Here is a 17754-nt window from a genome sequence, read left to right on the forward strand (position 1 = left end):
TTGAGTGAATTAAAGGGGACTGTTACTGAGACTAATTTGATTTGTTTTCTCTTGTTTAATGTTGCATTTATCAGTGTTTTTAGCCTCAGAAAAAGAATGCAGAACAAGCTAAACATTACACGTTGATATAAAACCTCCTCATGAACTGCTGCTCTTTTTAGAGGCCCTTTAGATATTAGAGCCTTGATGTAAAAAAAAATTACAGTTCAATCAGGATTAAACTGAAAAGTTTGTTAAGAGATTATTGGCCACAATAAGAAATTCTGTAGGATGTCACCTGAGCTAAAAAGTAAGAAACTGGTGTGTCATCTTTTAGAACAACAAAATTTCAGGGGTATATCACCGAATATTCTGTGTTTAATATAGAAATATGAAATGGTTAAAGTGACAAACAATAAAACACAAGCCAAATTGTAATGGGGAGAAATGATCCTTTAAATAGATTCAAATTTCTCCATGACAACACAAGCAAATGTTCTTCACACAAACAACACTGGACTGCAGCTCTCGTCTTGTCATTGTTTGTAACGTCTCACCCACCTGTTGTTCCCACACAGAATTGGCTGCAGTCCAGCCCACAGTTGTACAAATGCTGAAAACTGAGAATGAGGATTCTCTGCCTCCTCTTTCCCTTCTCTGGCTCTTCCCCCTCCCTCGGATCCTTTCTCCCCCTCCTCTCTGGGGATGTCAGTGGCATTGGGGCCCCAGGTGGTGGAGTTAAGGGGCCAGGTCATATTCGGGGGGGAGGTCGGAGAGCGACCAGCACAGGCTCCTTTGGGCAGCAGGCGAGCCAGGCCAGAGAGCATGTCCACGTCCTTGAGAAGCCTCTCTACATTGACCAGGTCCTTCAACAATGATCCCAGCTGGGACTGAGACAGTGGAGCCCAGGAGTTGGGTTGATCCAGGTGAAGCTGGTGGGATGAGGGTGGAGGAGAGGAAGAGAGGAAGAGACGGAGGAGGGAGAGTTAGTGAGAGAATAAAGTGTGTGTGTGTGTGTGTGTGTGTGTGTGTGTGTGTGTGTGTGTGTGTGTGTGTGTGTGTGTGTGTGTGTGTGTGTGTTCTCTATGGTTGTGTGTTGTGAATGGCTGAATGAGAGTCAAATTGTAAAAAAGCAAGCCATTTACTATTTTTCATGTTTTTAATTTGATCAATACATTAATTCACGGTCTCCTTGTGCTTTCAACATAACTGAGCTGATGCAGAAAGTAAAATGTATTGTTCTTTTAAAAATTATTATTATTATTATTATTATCTTTATGGGGCAAATGCAATAGTCCACGAAATGTTCAAGAAAAAGTGTTGTTTCACCAATAAAAGGCTCAAATTGTCTGGACCTTTGTTAAAGGTCTGACAACATTACACATGTCTCGCTTAATGAGAAGTCTCATTCTTTTGGATTTTAAAGTGAGAAATAATTAAGGCGGAATCTTTTGATGTGGACAAGGTCGAGAGAGAGAGAGAGAGAGAGAACGAGCTGCTGCACGATTTGGAAAAAGGTTGGTAAAAAAAGAGCTTTTAGGGAACATTTGCAGTTTCCACTGTTGTGTCACGGCTGCTGTTGGAGACAAGAGTTTTTTTAATCTACCATTCATTTAAACAACCACACATATAAACATAGGGCCCAGGTTGAAATAAACCATAAGTCCCCTTTAACTTATTAATTCTATAAAATGAAGTATGAAGTAGCTGATAGCAGCAGTTGATCTGGATAGACTGTTTCTGTTGTACCTTCTCAGTGACACTCTGTGTGTTGATCTGTTCTCTCAGCTCCAGGCTCATCTGCCTGAAGCGCTCTGACCTTTGACCCTCCCCTCCGCTGCACAATGCACTGCGATAGGCCTGCAGCGCCGGCTGCTGCTTCTCAGGCACCAAAAGGATGTTACCGAGCTCACTGGCTCCGCCCTCCCCACAGGTGAGGGTCTCCAGGATGGCTCCAGTCAGGAGGATCCCCTGTGAAGACAGAAGCAGGTTGAAGAGCTGAGCCATTAACAACCATTTATATATGGAAATAACGGATCATGTTTTCATACAATCTCTCCATTGAGACATTTGCAGTTGGGCACTCTGTTGTTCACACATTAAAAGTTACAGAAATAGTTGTGTATGTGTAAAGAGCACAAAGAGAATTGGGGGTATACTGAGCCCAGTTTCTGCTTCTGTGTATTGCCATTAGTTAGTACAAAAAGATAAATACAATTGACAATTATCAATATTAAATGCCATCTTAACTTTATAGTGATAGTGTCACATTCAGTGTACAAAATCCGATTTCTGCAGCCCCTTAATTAACAATGAGGAATCTTTGAAGACATCAAAAATGTTTGAATACTAAAAAGTGAGGAGCACAAAAGGCAAATGCAAACGTGGTAGAAACTGTGAAGTTAATACAGGTGAAAAAAATACTTTCTGAACTCCATGTCCTGATTTATATGTTTTTTATCCACTTGGAATGAGGGTCCTTGAAAGTCCTTGAATGTAAAAACCAAATACTTGTCTTAGAGATTTGCTAGTCTGCTGCAATTCCACAAATGAACTCAATGAATATTTCAAATGTACGGAAGCCCTGAAAGGAAGGCATGAGTTTTGTTTTTACATGTGAAAACAGGTGAAATGTTTTTTCAACTGCCTGCCGAGAGGAAAGTGATTTTTCTTTTTGACAGGATTTCAGTGCTTCTTTTTGCAATACTAATTTTGACGAGGAGAGGCTGAAGTGCAGAAATTCACACAAGGTGTGTAAACAACCTGCAAACCTGCAAATGTGTTAAAACTTTTTAAATAGTTTCCCCTGCATACAGTCCTAGATATGCACAGGACCTTCGACTGTCATACACACACTGGTCATAGTTTAGAACCATATTGACTTAAAGTATGTCAAACCCTCATCCATGGACGAGACATGATCAATACAGATGCGTGCAGCTGTAGATTTGAGAAAAGTTAGTAGAGAGTATATGGAAAAAAGCTTTTTTTCTGTGAACTTAAATACCCCTTGTATTTGACATTTCCTAACAATGTTAATCATCATCAAGGGGTAAATTAGACCTACTAAAAAAATCAGCCAAAGGTCTGAATAATTATTCTTAAGTGAGTCACTTAGGAGTGACTAAGGACATTTAAGCAGAACCGGCATTGCACGCTCACGTTGCTTCTGTTATGAGTTGGATTTTGGTAACCTACGGCAGTCCCCAGGTATAGCATGGCGGAGCAGAGGTGGAATTAGCTGAAGAAATCTGTGTAAGTGTGCAGGACTGTTAAGGTGCAAATGTGAACAAAGGCCTGAATCCGCAGGTTTACCTCCACCTCCTTCAGGGCCTGCTGGTCATTTCCTTGGTTTCCTGTGACCCCAGTGAGGCCTAAGGCTTGAGACATCAGTGTGAGCAGAGCCTCTCTGTGGGCGGCCTTTGTCGGGTCCCGTAAGGCTTTGTATATCAGTCCTCCATCCGCACCCTGGACATCTCCCAGCAGACTCTCCTAGGGGTGGGGGCAATACACACTTGCTCATTTTTAAATAAAAACCAATATGATACTACTCGATACAGCTGTAATAGGGTTATAATGATTTCATGAGTAATATTCACTTCAATTGACTTTCGTGTTGTCGAACTCCTGAGAGAAATATCTGGCTCTTTAGCTGCTAAACGTTTCAATATGTTCGTCAGCTGTTGTTAACTGTGTCCGTCTGCTGCAGCTTGTGGACAGTGGTTTTATCAGAGTGTTTTCATTATGCTCTCCAGCCACTGGTCTGTGTCTATGCCAAGAATGAAGACATTTCATACTGAGCTACTGAGCTGTGCCAAGCTCCTGCCTCCTGAAAAGAGTCAGTCACAGTTTGACACATGCAGAGGGGAGGCGAGCAGGGAGAAAGACACTTCATAGTGCTTTATGTGACAGTTGGATGATGATTTTAATTATTAAGTAAGTATAGGTTTGATATTCATACATTTACATGGCACATCATTTACAGCTGCTAAAGCACAGCTACAGTAACTCAGACTAACTTAATGCTGATGGACTTGGCCCACGTTCAGCTGGGCAGCTCACTTATGCACGACATGGTGTTCTACAACTTTTTCCCACAAGACAAAGAGAAGGTGTCGACGAGACAGAACTGACGACCATACAATATTGTTGTGAAACATGAAAAACTGTTTTTTCAAAAAGTGACATAATTCAAAAGTCCTGGGGTTGCTGAGGAGGGGGTTAGGGTTCGGGGGATAAGGCCAGGAGCTCAGGGCCCCATTCACCTACTCGTTGTATGATAGCAACTTGTGGTGTGTTCTGAGAGATAATGTGAGGGACCCATCATAGCATCACTGCTGTAGAGTTGTAGCTGATTGGGAATTTGATAACTTTTAGAGTTTGTGCCACTGTGTTGGTCATTTGGTTTTCACATGCACACTTTGAAAAATGATTCCAGAAAAGCAACACAGAGAATAAAAACTAAACAGATAGTATAGGACAGTCTTGGGAATAGGACACAAATATAATGTCTGGGCTGCAGTACTCTTGAAGTGTGTTGCACTAGTCCGTTGTGTGAATGCCTGTGTTGTATACCAGCACCTGTCTATTTCACTGTTGACCTTGTCGAAGTTCTACTGTTGTTCAACTGTTGTAAAATCACTGTTTAACCCCATTTACTCAAAACGTTTCAAACGCACCTAAGAAGATCCCAGCTGACCTTGTAGCTTATGTGGAAAATAAACTGTTTCAGAAACAAAGTGTGAGTTTCAGTTTAGTTGTTCTTGCACATAAAGTTGTTTGATGGTGTATCAATACTGGATGATCTCTCAGCCCTGACTCAGCAGCCAGACCAGCACAGTACTGCTTTCATTATCAAGTGTGCTGAAATTAATACAACATTTTAAAAACAGTGTTGTTTCCCTTGTTCACTGAGATATATTAAAAGTGAGTGTCACTGTATATGAAACTAGGAACAAATTACAAGACCACAGCAGTTTCTCTGGTTTTACTATTATATGCTATATTCTTTAAATTACTGACAATATTTCTCTCAAATTCCAAATTCAACAAACACTGGAATGGCATGTCAGCCTCACAAAGATTCTGTTTAAGACAAATCTGGAGTGGTCTCCTATTTATTTCCTATATTTCCTATATAGTCTGAGTAGTGTAAAAACTTACCTCCAGATTAAGAACTCTATCTCCAGGTTTTTTAATACTGTCTTTTGCCCCCTGAATCCAACTTTGGGTCAGTCCACCAGCTCTAAGAGATGTACCAAAGATAAGACTGTGCACCTACAGGACACACAGACACACACACACACACACACACACACACACACACACACACACACACACACACACACACACACACACAGGACATGATTATGACATGCAACAAGATTATTACTTTGTGTTAAAAACCATGATACCCATAGCCACCACAGTGTGGCTAACAAAAATACCCACTACTCAGGGAAAAAAATGACCTCATGTTGTTACTACAATAAAAAAAAGTATGTTTCCCATGATACCATGAATTTAGGATTTCAAAAAACTTTTAGATGTTTTCACAGGTTTGACATTTGATTGAATTTTCACAGAAATTTTGCATGTGAAAATCTGGACAGATCCACACATCATAAACTCTTTAAACACATAAATACAACACATTTTGTTTACAGTATTGTTTCGACTTCAAATCACTTGACTTTACATCTTCTAAAATGGGACCTTTCGGGGAGCATTTGAATGCAGAGAAAAATAATGTGCCCTTTTCTCAACTCTCTGTCACGTTTTGTGTGGGTGTTTTCCTGGAACTCTGTGGCTTTGTTTCCTGCCTGCTCTGTATGTTTTGTTTCCGTACAGATTGTTACAAGAAAAGCAAAAAACATGCATTTGTTCAAATTTGATCATATTATGCAAACAATGGCCGACGGCCTGCACTTAAGAAACAGTGGAGCACCTCTTTGACGCTGACTGGAATGTTGAGCAGCAGGCTGCTGGTGGAGTTGGACAGGGAGAGGTTCTTCACCAGGAACTGATGGAAAGCCGACTGATTCTTCAGCACGCTGGCCAGTGTGAAGCCTGCACACCCACATGCACATACATACACACAGAATTATTTCAAAGTGACCTTTCTGTCTGTGGATGCATACTTTATTCACTGAGGTGAGAGCTTTGATCAGCTTCTGGACAAACAACCAGCCGTCAGTCTCAACATTCCAACATAACATTCGTATATATATATCCTGGTCGAAATCTAAGATTTAGTCTTTCTGCAGTGTTATCTGTGACATCATATTATAAAGATTATGAAGTCTAAACTGGAGCCATCTCCATCAAACATCTTTGATCCAGCAAAGGTTTAAGATCAATGTCTAATTTCTGCCCCAAAATGTTTGCCTTTGAAGTAAAATTTAAATAAAAAAGGTTCACATGTTTTCGAACCATATCTTATATAATACTTGTTTCTATAAAGTATACTATAATACCTATTTGTTGCAGTAGTATATGATGATGGTGATGAAAATGGATGTTTTCTATTTGCACTGTTGCTTTCTTTGTCATGTGACACCTTCAACTAAATTTTTTTTAAAAGAAAGAGGAGCACACAGAAAAAGACAAAGAAAAAACAGCACATATTTATTTGTATTATCGTCCACCTGTGCTCTCATTTTTTCTGCTTTATTGTGATTCCAAATGAATCATGAAGCCCACGCCGCTTGCATTGTGGTGATGCTGTGATTTTCATAAAAACACACACAGATGCTTTTATCTCTTGGTGGAAGCTGCAGATGGAGAAAATGTATTCTTCACAAAAAGAGGATAGTCTTTGTTTTTGATATTCACACTCAAAAAAACTTATAATATACTGTATATAAGTATGTATTGTATTGTTATATGACCTACAGGTTATATAAGAGGTTATACACTTTATATAACCTTGCCATGGCTCTGTGACTGTGCAATGACATTCTGTAGACAACTTGAACACAAGAGCTGTTGATGTCATTTTGATCCTTTATCAGCTTTATTGTTACTGTTGATATTCAAACATCAACGCTTTTTGTAACTTACCAATATTTTGATGTGAGAATTACTCAACACACACAAGAATAACCTCATGGGTGTATCCCTCCGCCAACCAGTCAAGCTGCCATTTGCCTCATTGTCTGTCAAGACTCATGTGTAGTGATGACATTGATATATATAATAAAAGTCAGGTCCTAGTGACCTTTGACCTTTGAAAACCAAATTCAAATCAGTTCAGTTCATTGAGTCCTATAATGTGCTGAAGTTGATGACATTTTCCTGAGGTATAGCATTCACAACCATGGGATGGACGTATGAACATGGCACAGAGACTGAGAGACGAATGTCCACTGACTCATCTGCATGGTAAATGACATCGCTTAAAACAGAGTGGATCAATGCCAACTCTGCTTACTCTGTATTTTCAAGGGGTCGGCAGCAGCCTGTGTGAAGGAAGGACTTTACTGAGCTCTTAATGTGACTGAAAATAGGCTAGTGATGTTGGTTTAGTTAAATGTTTGATTATTTGCCCAGTATAGATTGTAAATATTATAAAAGACTGTATGCTCTAAGTTCTTAGATAGAGATACTTTACCTTATAGATACCTTAGATAGATTTTTTTTCTCTGCTGATACTGACCTATCACTCATATCGATATATGTTTGTCTTTATGTGAGGCAATGGACGTCTTGGGATGCAAGACAAATTTCAGAAGACATTCTGACAATAAAGTGTAATCTAATCTAATCTAATCTAATCTAATCTAATCTAATCTAATCGGTATCAGCGAAACTGTTGGCTAGAATGATTCGATATGACAACTTTTCCTTTCCTTATAAACATTCTCTCCAACTGTGTCAGAGAAGATTTAAGTATTTTTTTTATCTAGTCAAATGACTAGACAGACACCTGGAAGATAAAGTGTCATCACACCAACACCTCAGATAAAGAATGGCTGTGTGTGCGACCTTGGCTCTTGTTGAAGTTGTAGTCCGGTGGTAAGGGGGTGGAGCTGAGACTCTCCAGATGCCGCTGCAGGGTCTCCAGCTCCTGACCCAAACCAGGCCGGTCAGACGTGAAGAGTCGATTCTGTTCAACCACTTCACGGATCCGCTCCAGCAGCTGGGTAACACTAAGAGTCATGACAACAGAGACAGAAAATGTTCTCCATCAAAAGAAAAGCTTGACATGTGGAAGTATACCATTTCACCCCTTCTCCCTACCCCTTAGCCCTTCCCCTTTTGCCCGTTCACGCATAGGGGTAGGCTGTCCTGATTCTTGTTGGGATGGAGGAGTAGGGCAAAGTGTTCGGGCTGTACAGCCCTCGAAACTGCGATTTTTCAGACCCACAATTTAAACCAAGGGCTATGAAAGTTTCCCAGAATGCCTTGCGAATCCCCGTCAAGATGGGAGAGAGACCCACAAATGTAGTATTTTCTCCATTAATAAGGATTTCAAAATTGCGAGAATGATTGTAATATATGAGTGAAATCATATATTGCAACTGCATTAGCACAGTGAAATTAAATAAAGTCTTGGTCATTAATTGTTTAAGAAATACCAGTCTGTTTTAAATTAAGAAATATCATCTATTTATATTGATGATACTTTTCTTACTGATGAATGTAACTAGTGTATCCATTTTATTTTAATAAGAAACTATTTTCTATTGTCCTGAGTGTTGTTTGTTCAGACTTTGATGTAAATGCGTTTCCAGGAAATTCAAAACTTGGTATGTGTCAGTATCACGTGTGGTCAATATACAAAATCAAGATGCATATGAAAAGTGTTGTGGTACTGAAATAATAAAAGTTGAGTTGGGTTTAGTTTTTTTGTCAAACCACTGGAATGTCTCCAATAAATGAAGGAGAGGATTGACTCTTTCAAACAAAGCTCTCTGATCTCATGGGTTTTCACAGTCTAAATGTCAGATAGAAACGAATCACTCAAGACAAACAACTGCACTTAAAAAACTATTTCTGAGACTTATCAGTGACTACATCTACTCACGTGGAGTTCTTGTACTGCAGGAAACCAAATTCATCCCTTTGCCCATCTGGGCACAGAGACTGCATGATGGGAATGATGCCAGCCGACGTGAGCGGGGCTGCGCTGTAAAAGGCTGGACATGAGGGGGGGGGGGCAAACCCATAGACAAAGGAAGAGGATGGGGCAGGATGGTGGTAAAGAGAATACAGAGGATGAAGATGTAGAAAAAGAGGAGGATGAGGTAGGGAGTTTGTCATGAAAAGAAAATCAGGGGAGCAAAAAGAGACAATGAGAAATGGAAAAGCAGAAGGAGAGACTCGGTGTTAGAGTGGGAAAGGATTAAAAGATGTCAGACACGCCACCTGAAGGGCAGCAGAGCAGCTAATGGTCAGAGAGGCTCCCACATGTCAACGCTGACTACACAGGTCTTTCATCGTGTTGCTGCTCAGAAACGGCCCGTGATATTTTTACTCGTCTGTCCATGAATGCTGACTGGCTCAGGAAAAAAAGGGAACTTCAGCTCTTGATATTCGCGCAATGTTTCCGTGGTTACTGTACGGCTCGGCTTGTGTGTGAGTGTGGGACCTGTGCGGTACATCCACCCACCAAAACACTTCCTATTGTCCTCCAGCTCACTCCCTCTCATCATCCATATCATCCACCTGTCCCTCTCTGATGACAATAATATTATAATTTCATAACGGTTGGAATAATATGTACTTATGTTTTACATGAAGACATTTGTGAAGAATGTGTTTTATATTTTAACTACTTCTTTTTATTATTTCTTATTCATTTGAACGTGGGGGGGGGGGAGTTTGTATTTGACAAAATATACTGTCTAGAAATCAGCCTTTCTGGAGTAGTTTGTCTCCTGATCTAGCAGAAGGCCATCACTGTCAGTTTGACCTATTGCATGCCCTCTTGACCTATCAGTAGGACAAAGTAAGCCAGTAATGTTACGTTGTTCTGCTACAAAAATGGAGGCCGCTAGCAAGCAAAGGCATCCTGAGCAGACAATTGTGACAGCAGAGCTTCTGAGAAACGGCATGTGGAAGTATTTTGGTTACGGCACAGTGATGCATCTCTTAGTCTCATGACATTGAAGATAGGGTTTGTCATTTGTTTCTGAATCTTTTTTAATGTTAACTATTGAATTCCTCTTCACGTCCTGAAGGCCATCAATAAATAAAGTTGTATGAATGGAAAACAGTGTCTGTGGTGATAAAGACACTCGGCGTGCCTGTCTGTCACTAACCAACCTGTCTACCTGGGCTCTAACTGTGCATGACTGGTCTTCAGGTGGGGAGACACACACCGCTGAAGCAGAGACAAGTCACAGGAAGGTCAGCATCTAGCAGCTGTCAGTGTGCATTCATGTGTTTTGGGGATGTAGCTTCGACAAGAGGGCTGACAGGGTGGGATGTATCGTTTGCATTGTCTCCAAGTGTAGCCTGCTCTTGCCAGGTCTTCCAGGATTAGCGACCCTAGCTTTAATCAAAATAATTACCTACAGCTTCAACGAGTTTTACAATCCATTATTGTTGCAGTGAAACTCTTCCTCTTATTTTTAACTGCACTAACTCATGAGTGACAAAGCCCTCTCACACTGTATTCTATGTCTGAAAAGGACGTTATGTTCGCTGATATCTGCTGACTGTAAAACACTCGGGACCATCATTACGTGTCAGGGATTTTGGCTGCTGTTATTTTTACATGAACCTGTCCTGTGTGCTGCTGCCAGGACACTGTTTACTTTCCTGATAAGATGAAGTTACACTAAACCTCTGGCCTATACCTCTACATAGCAGACAAAGGAGTGAAATATGTCAGACATGAGGAGCTTGACTACTTCTCAGTAGAAATTAAAGTCAGCGATCTGCATTATTCTAATTAAGCTTTAACTTAATTAATGATTAAGCAGACATTGACATTTTTTGTCAAATGTGCACCATATATTTTAGGACATTTATTGACATCCTTTGTATGTATCTTCTACTTGGTAACATATTTAGGTTTGTAAGAGAATGGCTCATGACTTTAAAGTAAGAATAGAGTGAAGCTGAACTGCCAGCATTTACACTCCTGCTATTTAACCTCAGGAAGTTAGAGAGCCCACAGTCTTTTTAGTTAAATCCAGATTTGCTTAATATGGGTTTAGAATTTATACGCATCACCTTGAATAATACAAAGGTGCTTTGTTGATGGTAAAAGGGTCTAGCAATCAATTATCAAGTGATAATTCACAGTGTCATTTAGTGTCTGAATAATGGAAATGAGTCTGGGAGCAAGTGGAAAATGTAAAAATAAGTCAATTTCTTTAGCTCATTGACGTCTGTCCTCTCTGACCTGCAAGCTGAGAAAAAGGTGTTAACCACATCATCACTCCATTGTTAAGTTAACAGAGACAGCTTTTAGTACACAACCTGATGTATGGAACAAGAATTACGCGGTTTCACAGAATCAGTCAGATGCATCCAACTGACTCTGTAACCCACAAATAATCCAAACACACAAAACCCACAGCACACAGGCAGAGGATGCACATTTAAAGTCACAGGAAGCACAGATGTGTCTTGTATAATTCAGTCACTGCACATAAACAAACTGAAGAGCAAATGTTTAAATCGTTTGTAAACTTCTGAAAGAAATAATCAAACCAAAAGTGTGACAATGGTCGGTCACATAGACATTTATTGTTTCATTGACTTTACTGTGAACACTGTGACTGTGTGTACAAATCAGATTATTTACATCAGTATTCATATAAGTGTGTTCCTCTGTGGTGATGATGGAGCTCAGTCACTTAGAGGAACACACTCACAGGGGGAGGTAAATGAATGTAAACACACACACACACACACACACACACACACACACACACACACACACACACACACACACACACACACACACACACACACTTTAGTCATTCAGAGGCTCATAAAGGTTGGAAGTTGGAAACATGTGCAAAGAAAAAACATCTATTCAACCAAGAAAGGTCTCTTCCACTAAAGACAATTCAATGAGAATCTACGGTGGCCAGAAGCTATAAATGCACTGTACGATACTGAAAAGAGTGTCATGCTCATTGTTTGCAGAATTTTATCGTGTGGCAGAGCAAAGTGATTTTTTTTCGTAAAGTAGAGGTGCAGTGTTTTACTGATATTTTTTGGCTCATTATCAAAACAGTATTATGCACGACTTAGGCAGTTGCCCAACACGCATACTGTACATTGGGCGGTTGCGGCTCAGGAGGTAGAGAGGTTCGTCCACAGACCAGAAGATCGGTGGTTAGATAATCTTATCCAGTCTGCATTCTGAAGTGTCCTTAGGCAAGATACTGAACCCCAAATTGCCCCTGACGGCTGTGCTGACAGAGGATCAATGGTGTGTGGTAGAAAAAGTACTGTGTATGGAGTGCTCTACAGTGATATTTGATTCTATCCACCAATTATCCTGGCAGAAGAACCAAAACATGCACAGTGCATGTGGAGCAGCCACAAAGCTGCACCATCTTTTTTCATTGTGTTGATATTATTATACAAGGAATCCACTTTGTTATTGCATCCATGACTTTAAGGAAAGAGAACTTTCTCATTCAGAATAACTGGTTCTTCATACAAACAAGATTGTTAATAAAACAGTGGAGTTGTGAATTCAACAAATATCAAAACACAAAAGTATTATGAGCCTCTGAGTGGCTGAAATGTGCAGGTTCTCAGAGATGGTCGTCCATGATATGTAGGAATCAGTAAAAGGCTTCATGAATGTATCACGTCAGCCACAATCAGGTGTCAGGATAAAATGAGGTGATGGTGACACTTACACACTGGTCCGTCCGACACGTTGAGAACATGCATCATGCAGAGGAGAAAGAAAAACAGAGCCGGAAAGAAAGAACAAAAAAAGGAAGAACAGCAGAGACGAGACAGAGATGAAGTGAAAAAACAAAAGAACAAATAAATTGGGTGCTACAGTGGCTACAAGTGACAAGAAGTGCACTGAGAACAAACTAAAACATTGGAAAAGTCAAAATTAAACTTAAACTAAATAATAAAAGGTGAACTAATGGAGTCACAGTACACAGTGGAAGGCAAATCACATATTTCTAACAGCAGCATATGAACAAAAACCCTTCTCTGTCCAGTGTGTAGGATTGAGCAATAAAATATTATATTTATAATGATATGATTTATTTGAAATCACCTGAAACTAAGAATATTTTTTTTGATTCACTTTCTACAGAGGCTGTACAGAGGGCCTCTCATATATTTATGTCACATTAGGGCCACCATAGGTTCTCTGACATTCTTGGAAGGGGAGGGTGTAGTGAGGAGGAACCAGTTGGCTGCAATATGCAATTCCACCACTGGATGCCACTAAATTCTACACACTGAACCTTCAAAATGGAGACAGATTCAGGCAGAAATGAGTCAGCAGAGTAAGGTGGAGTGGAGGACAGAGGACGTCACTCTAACACAAGTGTACACCTCCACCATCCCTCCCCTCAACCCCTCAGGGATTTTGTGCTGTGTGCACAAGTGGAAGGAGGTACAAATGTAAATAAGGAATGAAATCAGTCTGCGGAACTTTAATGGAAAATGCCTCTAAAACTTTGATGATGCGAGAACTCAGATCTCAGAGCCACGTCAGATGTCACTCAGCTGCCACTGTGGAGATTTTATCAACAACAGGAAACTAAATACTTGTGCAACAATAATAGAATCATGCTTAAAATGTCAATACATCATTCTACTGAAACACATACCAACTCAGAGATGCATTTAAATTAGAATCAAAAATGATCTCTAACATCATTAAAGCAGGAGCGTTGCAGTCTAAATATAAATGAATACGAGTGCTTCTTACAGTATCATCATTTCACAGGTGTTTTCTATGTCGCATGTAACGTTTTCTTACGATTAATTCAAACTCTGACGGCAGCAGAACACATAAAGTTGTATGCTATAAAGTTTCTAGACCCCCTGAATTATTCTACATGTCCATGATGTTGAATAGAGAAGAAGTAAATATGACCCTAACCATCACTCACAGGGACTTAACAGATTAGCCTGTTCTACACATGCCTGTTTGGAATGGGCTGTTTGCTTGTCCTGTGGTGATGCTTGTTGCAGCTTTCCTTCTGAAACTGCAATGGTGACCTGCAGTAATTGAGCTGCAGCGAATAAAGACCTGCTGCAGGACTCACAGAACCCTCAAGCTGCACCACTGCTGCAAAAAGAGCAGTTCACCTGTGTATTCAAAGTTTGATGAAGCACGACTCAGTACTCAGAGCCCAAAACTGGAGAATCTGTTGTCGTTGCCTTTGTCATGAACGCTCTGTTATCGTGATCGACAGAGCACTGGTCACCTTCTTGTACACATTCTATTAACATTTAACTTATGTGCACGTCCAAATTGTACCAAATTTGACACTGCACTTCCTCAGGCCCTCACGCTCAGGCCTCACTGCTCGCATGAAGGAGCGCCACAGTTGTCTGTAATTCACACAGGCAGCGTGTCTGCTGAGGTTCTGCTGCGGAGCTGCTTTGTGAGGTTTCTGGTATAACTACTGTCTTTAATGAAATAAAAGTATTCCACATATTCCACAGGTGAACATTGACACTGTGGTGAAAGATCATTTTCAGTCTATTTTGCTGTGAACCGCATGCGATGCGCAGAGAAACAGGCGAGACCTCGATTGTCTGATAGAGGTTCAGACTTGCTGAAGCCGCGTTGCTCACGCAGGTGTTAACAATATCATATCATCTCATGTGTGAAGGGGGAGAGAAGAACAGTTCTTGAGATAAGCCAGCCACATACAGACAGACAGTTGTGGAATAAGTAGTAGATGTCAGTGCTCTGTTCTATGCAGGGCTCATGGATTGCACAAAAAAAACAGTGCTTATTGATTTGAGACAGTTTCACGAAAGGCTCTGTTGTTTTTCAGCTGACCCTCTAGCACTGGGGACGAGGGGGGTTAATCAGTGAAAAACAGTCTTGGCATAAGTGATGTGGCTCTGGATTGGTTCACCTCATGTCTCTCTAACAGGTTCTTTCCTTGTTGTGCTTTGAGATGCTTCCTCCTCTCGCGCTCTTCTATTTTGAAGGTTTCACAAGGGTCTATTCTTGGTCCCCTCACATCTGATCAGCAAGTGAAACATAGAAAAACCACAGCTGATACAAAACACTGCTGCCAGGCTATCAAAACAATTTTTAAAGCCATTTTTTCAAGCCTTGAACTTCAGGCACCAGTTCATATCTGTGATCCACTGTTATTTCTAATCGATTTCAATTGCTCTCCAGATCTCAACTTGTCACTAACGGTGACCAGGCCTTTGTTGTACAGTCCCCTCAACAGTAGAACTTACTGCCTGAGGAGCGAAGACAGACACACTCAGTGTCCTATTTTAAATGTATATTAAAACTCCCTTTCGCCTTATGGCTTTTACTGGGTATTTTTATTGTGAATGTTTTTTAATTGTTTTAGATTCATGTTTTTGGATTATTAGGCTACTTTTATTACTTGTATTTTTCTGTAGAGCTATGTTACTGTGTTTTAAAAGGATGATGTATAACTAAAGAAATTCACATGCTTCTCCTGGGGCAAATCATTTGTAAGGCACAGAAAACACATCTTTTATTTACCACCATGTACAGAAAAGAAAAGACAAATTTGTTCCAGCCACACTGTTAAATTACCGTCAGTAACAACAGTTTGTGTCACCACAAATAGCAGGGTGTATTCACTAAACCTGCAGATACAAAAGAGCCCAGCTGCGGTTCCTATTTGCATAAAATTTTTGTTTACATGCACATGTGGCAATTAATGGAGCACAAAGAAAAGGAATTTGAGAAGAGAAGACTGTTTCGTAAGTGGAAACATGCATTTATCCCACAAGAAGACGGATGTATGTGGGGAAATATCAGGTAGTACCAATATAGATATCAGTATAAATAAAGCTTTAACAAGGTCAAGGGATCAGAGTGAGGTGTTTTTAAAAATCATTTTAGCGAAAATATCCCAATATGCTTAATAACACTCTGTGAGCCATTCAACAGGCAGGGATATGTGGTGCAATGTTATTAATGTGTTGATCGACTTGAATAACGGGAGCCATCACATTGCCGTCTCCGTCTATGTCCCAATATGTCTGCCTACCTTCCTTGACAGGAATCGCTGGCTTCTTCTGCCTCAGGCCCAGGAGGATGAAGAAGAGGACCAGCGGGATGAAGATCTCAAAGGCCAGGACCCACTGGATGGTAAAAAGACAAAAAGGGGACAATGTTAATTGTGCTGCATTTTCTGTGAAACCTGGCCAACACTAGGTCCAGTTTCAGCTCAGTGATCCTCCTCTATGGTTACCTCACATACTCTCACGCTGTCCTTGTCACTTCCCATCTCCCTGCTCGTGGCTCACACTGTGGAATAGATTCAGTTTGCGTACTGTCACACAGAAATCCATTACACCAGGGAGGGAGTGTGAAGGATGTACAATCTGCTGAACATGCACTTTCTGCTTATGGCTGCCACTGACAAAACCTTTCCACTGTGGCAGTCATTTCAAAACATGTGTAGTGTATCATTCGTATGTGTTGCAGCCTATCTACTGTGCACAGTGGACATATGAAGGAAAGACACTCACATAAACTCACACTGATTAGAGTTTATTCCAGTACTGTCTGTCCTACTACACACTCATCCTCACTAAGCAATGATGAGCTGCTGTTTTATACTGTAAAAGTGCCAAGTACATTTACCCTCTAACAAAGTGTTCCTCCTCTGTCCTCACTCTGTTTCCTTTTTTCTTATCTTTCATTAGTTCCCAGTCTGGCAAAAAATACAGTCGGTAGCTAAGAATTCCATTTGCCAGCTTCTCAACTGGACACACAGCAGCAAGCACATTGCCAAAGCTGGCAATTCATAAATCACATTTAGACTGCTCGTGAGGAGAGGAGAGGAGAGGAGAGGAGAGGAGAGGAGAGGAGAAACAACAGTGTGATGATGAGTATGTCTGGATATAAATGATCAATGACTATGTTCACACAACAGGCCCAAGTGGCCCGAATCTGATTTTTCCTCCCTGTGTGACCCAGATCTGATTGTTCAATGACAGACACAAATCACATGAAATCCTTTCTTTTCAAATCAGATTTTGGGCCACTTTCATATGTGCTTCTAAGTCAGATACAAATCAGACTTTTTGAAATGCGACCTCAGTCTCAACAGCCATGTGACCCGTATCCAAATTCAATGCCACTTGTATCCTCATGATTTTGTGCAGGCGAAGGGGCTGGTCGGAGTCACCTGGGGATGACAAACATGGAAGACAGCTGCGACAGAGGTAGTCAGTGGAGGGACAGTGAGGTTTAAGACCTCACTACGGGTGACACTGTACAAACAAAACTTTAGTGATCGTATTGTAACTGGACTGTGTTTGAAAGCATCAAGAGAAAAAGTTTACCGTGAACGCTCAGATCTGTCGCCTCCATGTTTTTTACCGACTTCCTCTCCTTGTTTACCTCTGTACACTGCATGCTGGGTGTAACTTCTTGAGGTTAGTCACATCAGGGCCATGACAAGTTCAGATTGTAGTCTGATACTGGCAACATTTAAAAAAAAGTATGTGAACAGCTACATACAAAATTTGGATCTAGAAAAAAATCTAAATTGAGCACGAAGGCTGGCAGTGTGAACATAATGTAACTGCACACTTTTTTATAGTTTGTACTTTTATATTAGACCTAATTTTGTTACGTCTGAA

The 17754-nt window shown here is 40.6% G+C and overlaps 1 protein-coding gene across 3 annotated transcripts in view; it reads right to left on the reverse strand.

The window, feature by feature from the left end:
* The window catches only part of abca2 (ATP-binding cassette, sub-family A (ABC1), member 2), a 72051-nt gene that overhangs the window by 32525 nt on the left and 21772 nt on the right, over nt 1-17754 (reverse strand). For 2 of the 3 annotated variants that reach the window (XM_047341277.1, XM_047341275.1), the window contains exons 2-10: nt 16152-16245; nt 15383-15385; nt 9008-9119; nt 7966-8129; nt 5927-6048; nt 5143-5256; nt 3295-3471; nt 1729-1950; nt 541-911 (exon numbers count right to left, since the gene is read on the reverse strand). In XM_047341277.1, coding sequence (XP_047197233.1) covers nt 541-911; nt 1729-1950; nt 3295-3471; nt 5143-5256; nt 5927-6048; nt 7966-8129; nt 9008-9119; nt 15383-15385; nt 16152-16245 — 1379 coding nt within the window. The remainder of the gene's footprint in view (nt 1-540; nt 912-1728; nt 1951-3294; nt 3472-5142; nt 5257-5926; nt 6049-7965; nt 8130-9007; nt 9120-15382; nt 15386-16151; nt 16246-17754) is intronic. The other variant, XM_047341276.1, reaches the window with a different exon arrangement.

The sequence above is a fragment of the Hippoglossus stenolepis genome, chromosome 9 (assembly GCF_022539355.2).
Source record: "Hippoglossus stenolepis isolate QCI-W04-F060 chromosome 9, HSTE1.2, whole genome shotgun sequence".
Taxonomy (NCBI): Eukaryota; Metazoa; Chordata; class Actinopteri; order Pleuronectiformes; family Pleuronectidae; genus Hippoglossus; species Hippoglossus stenolepis.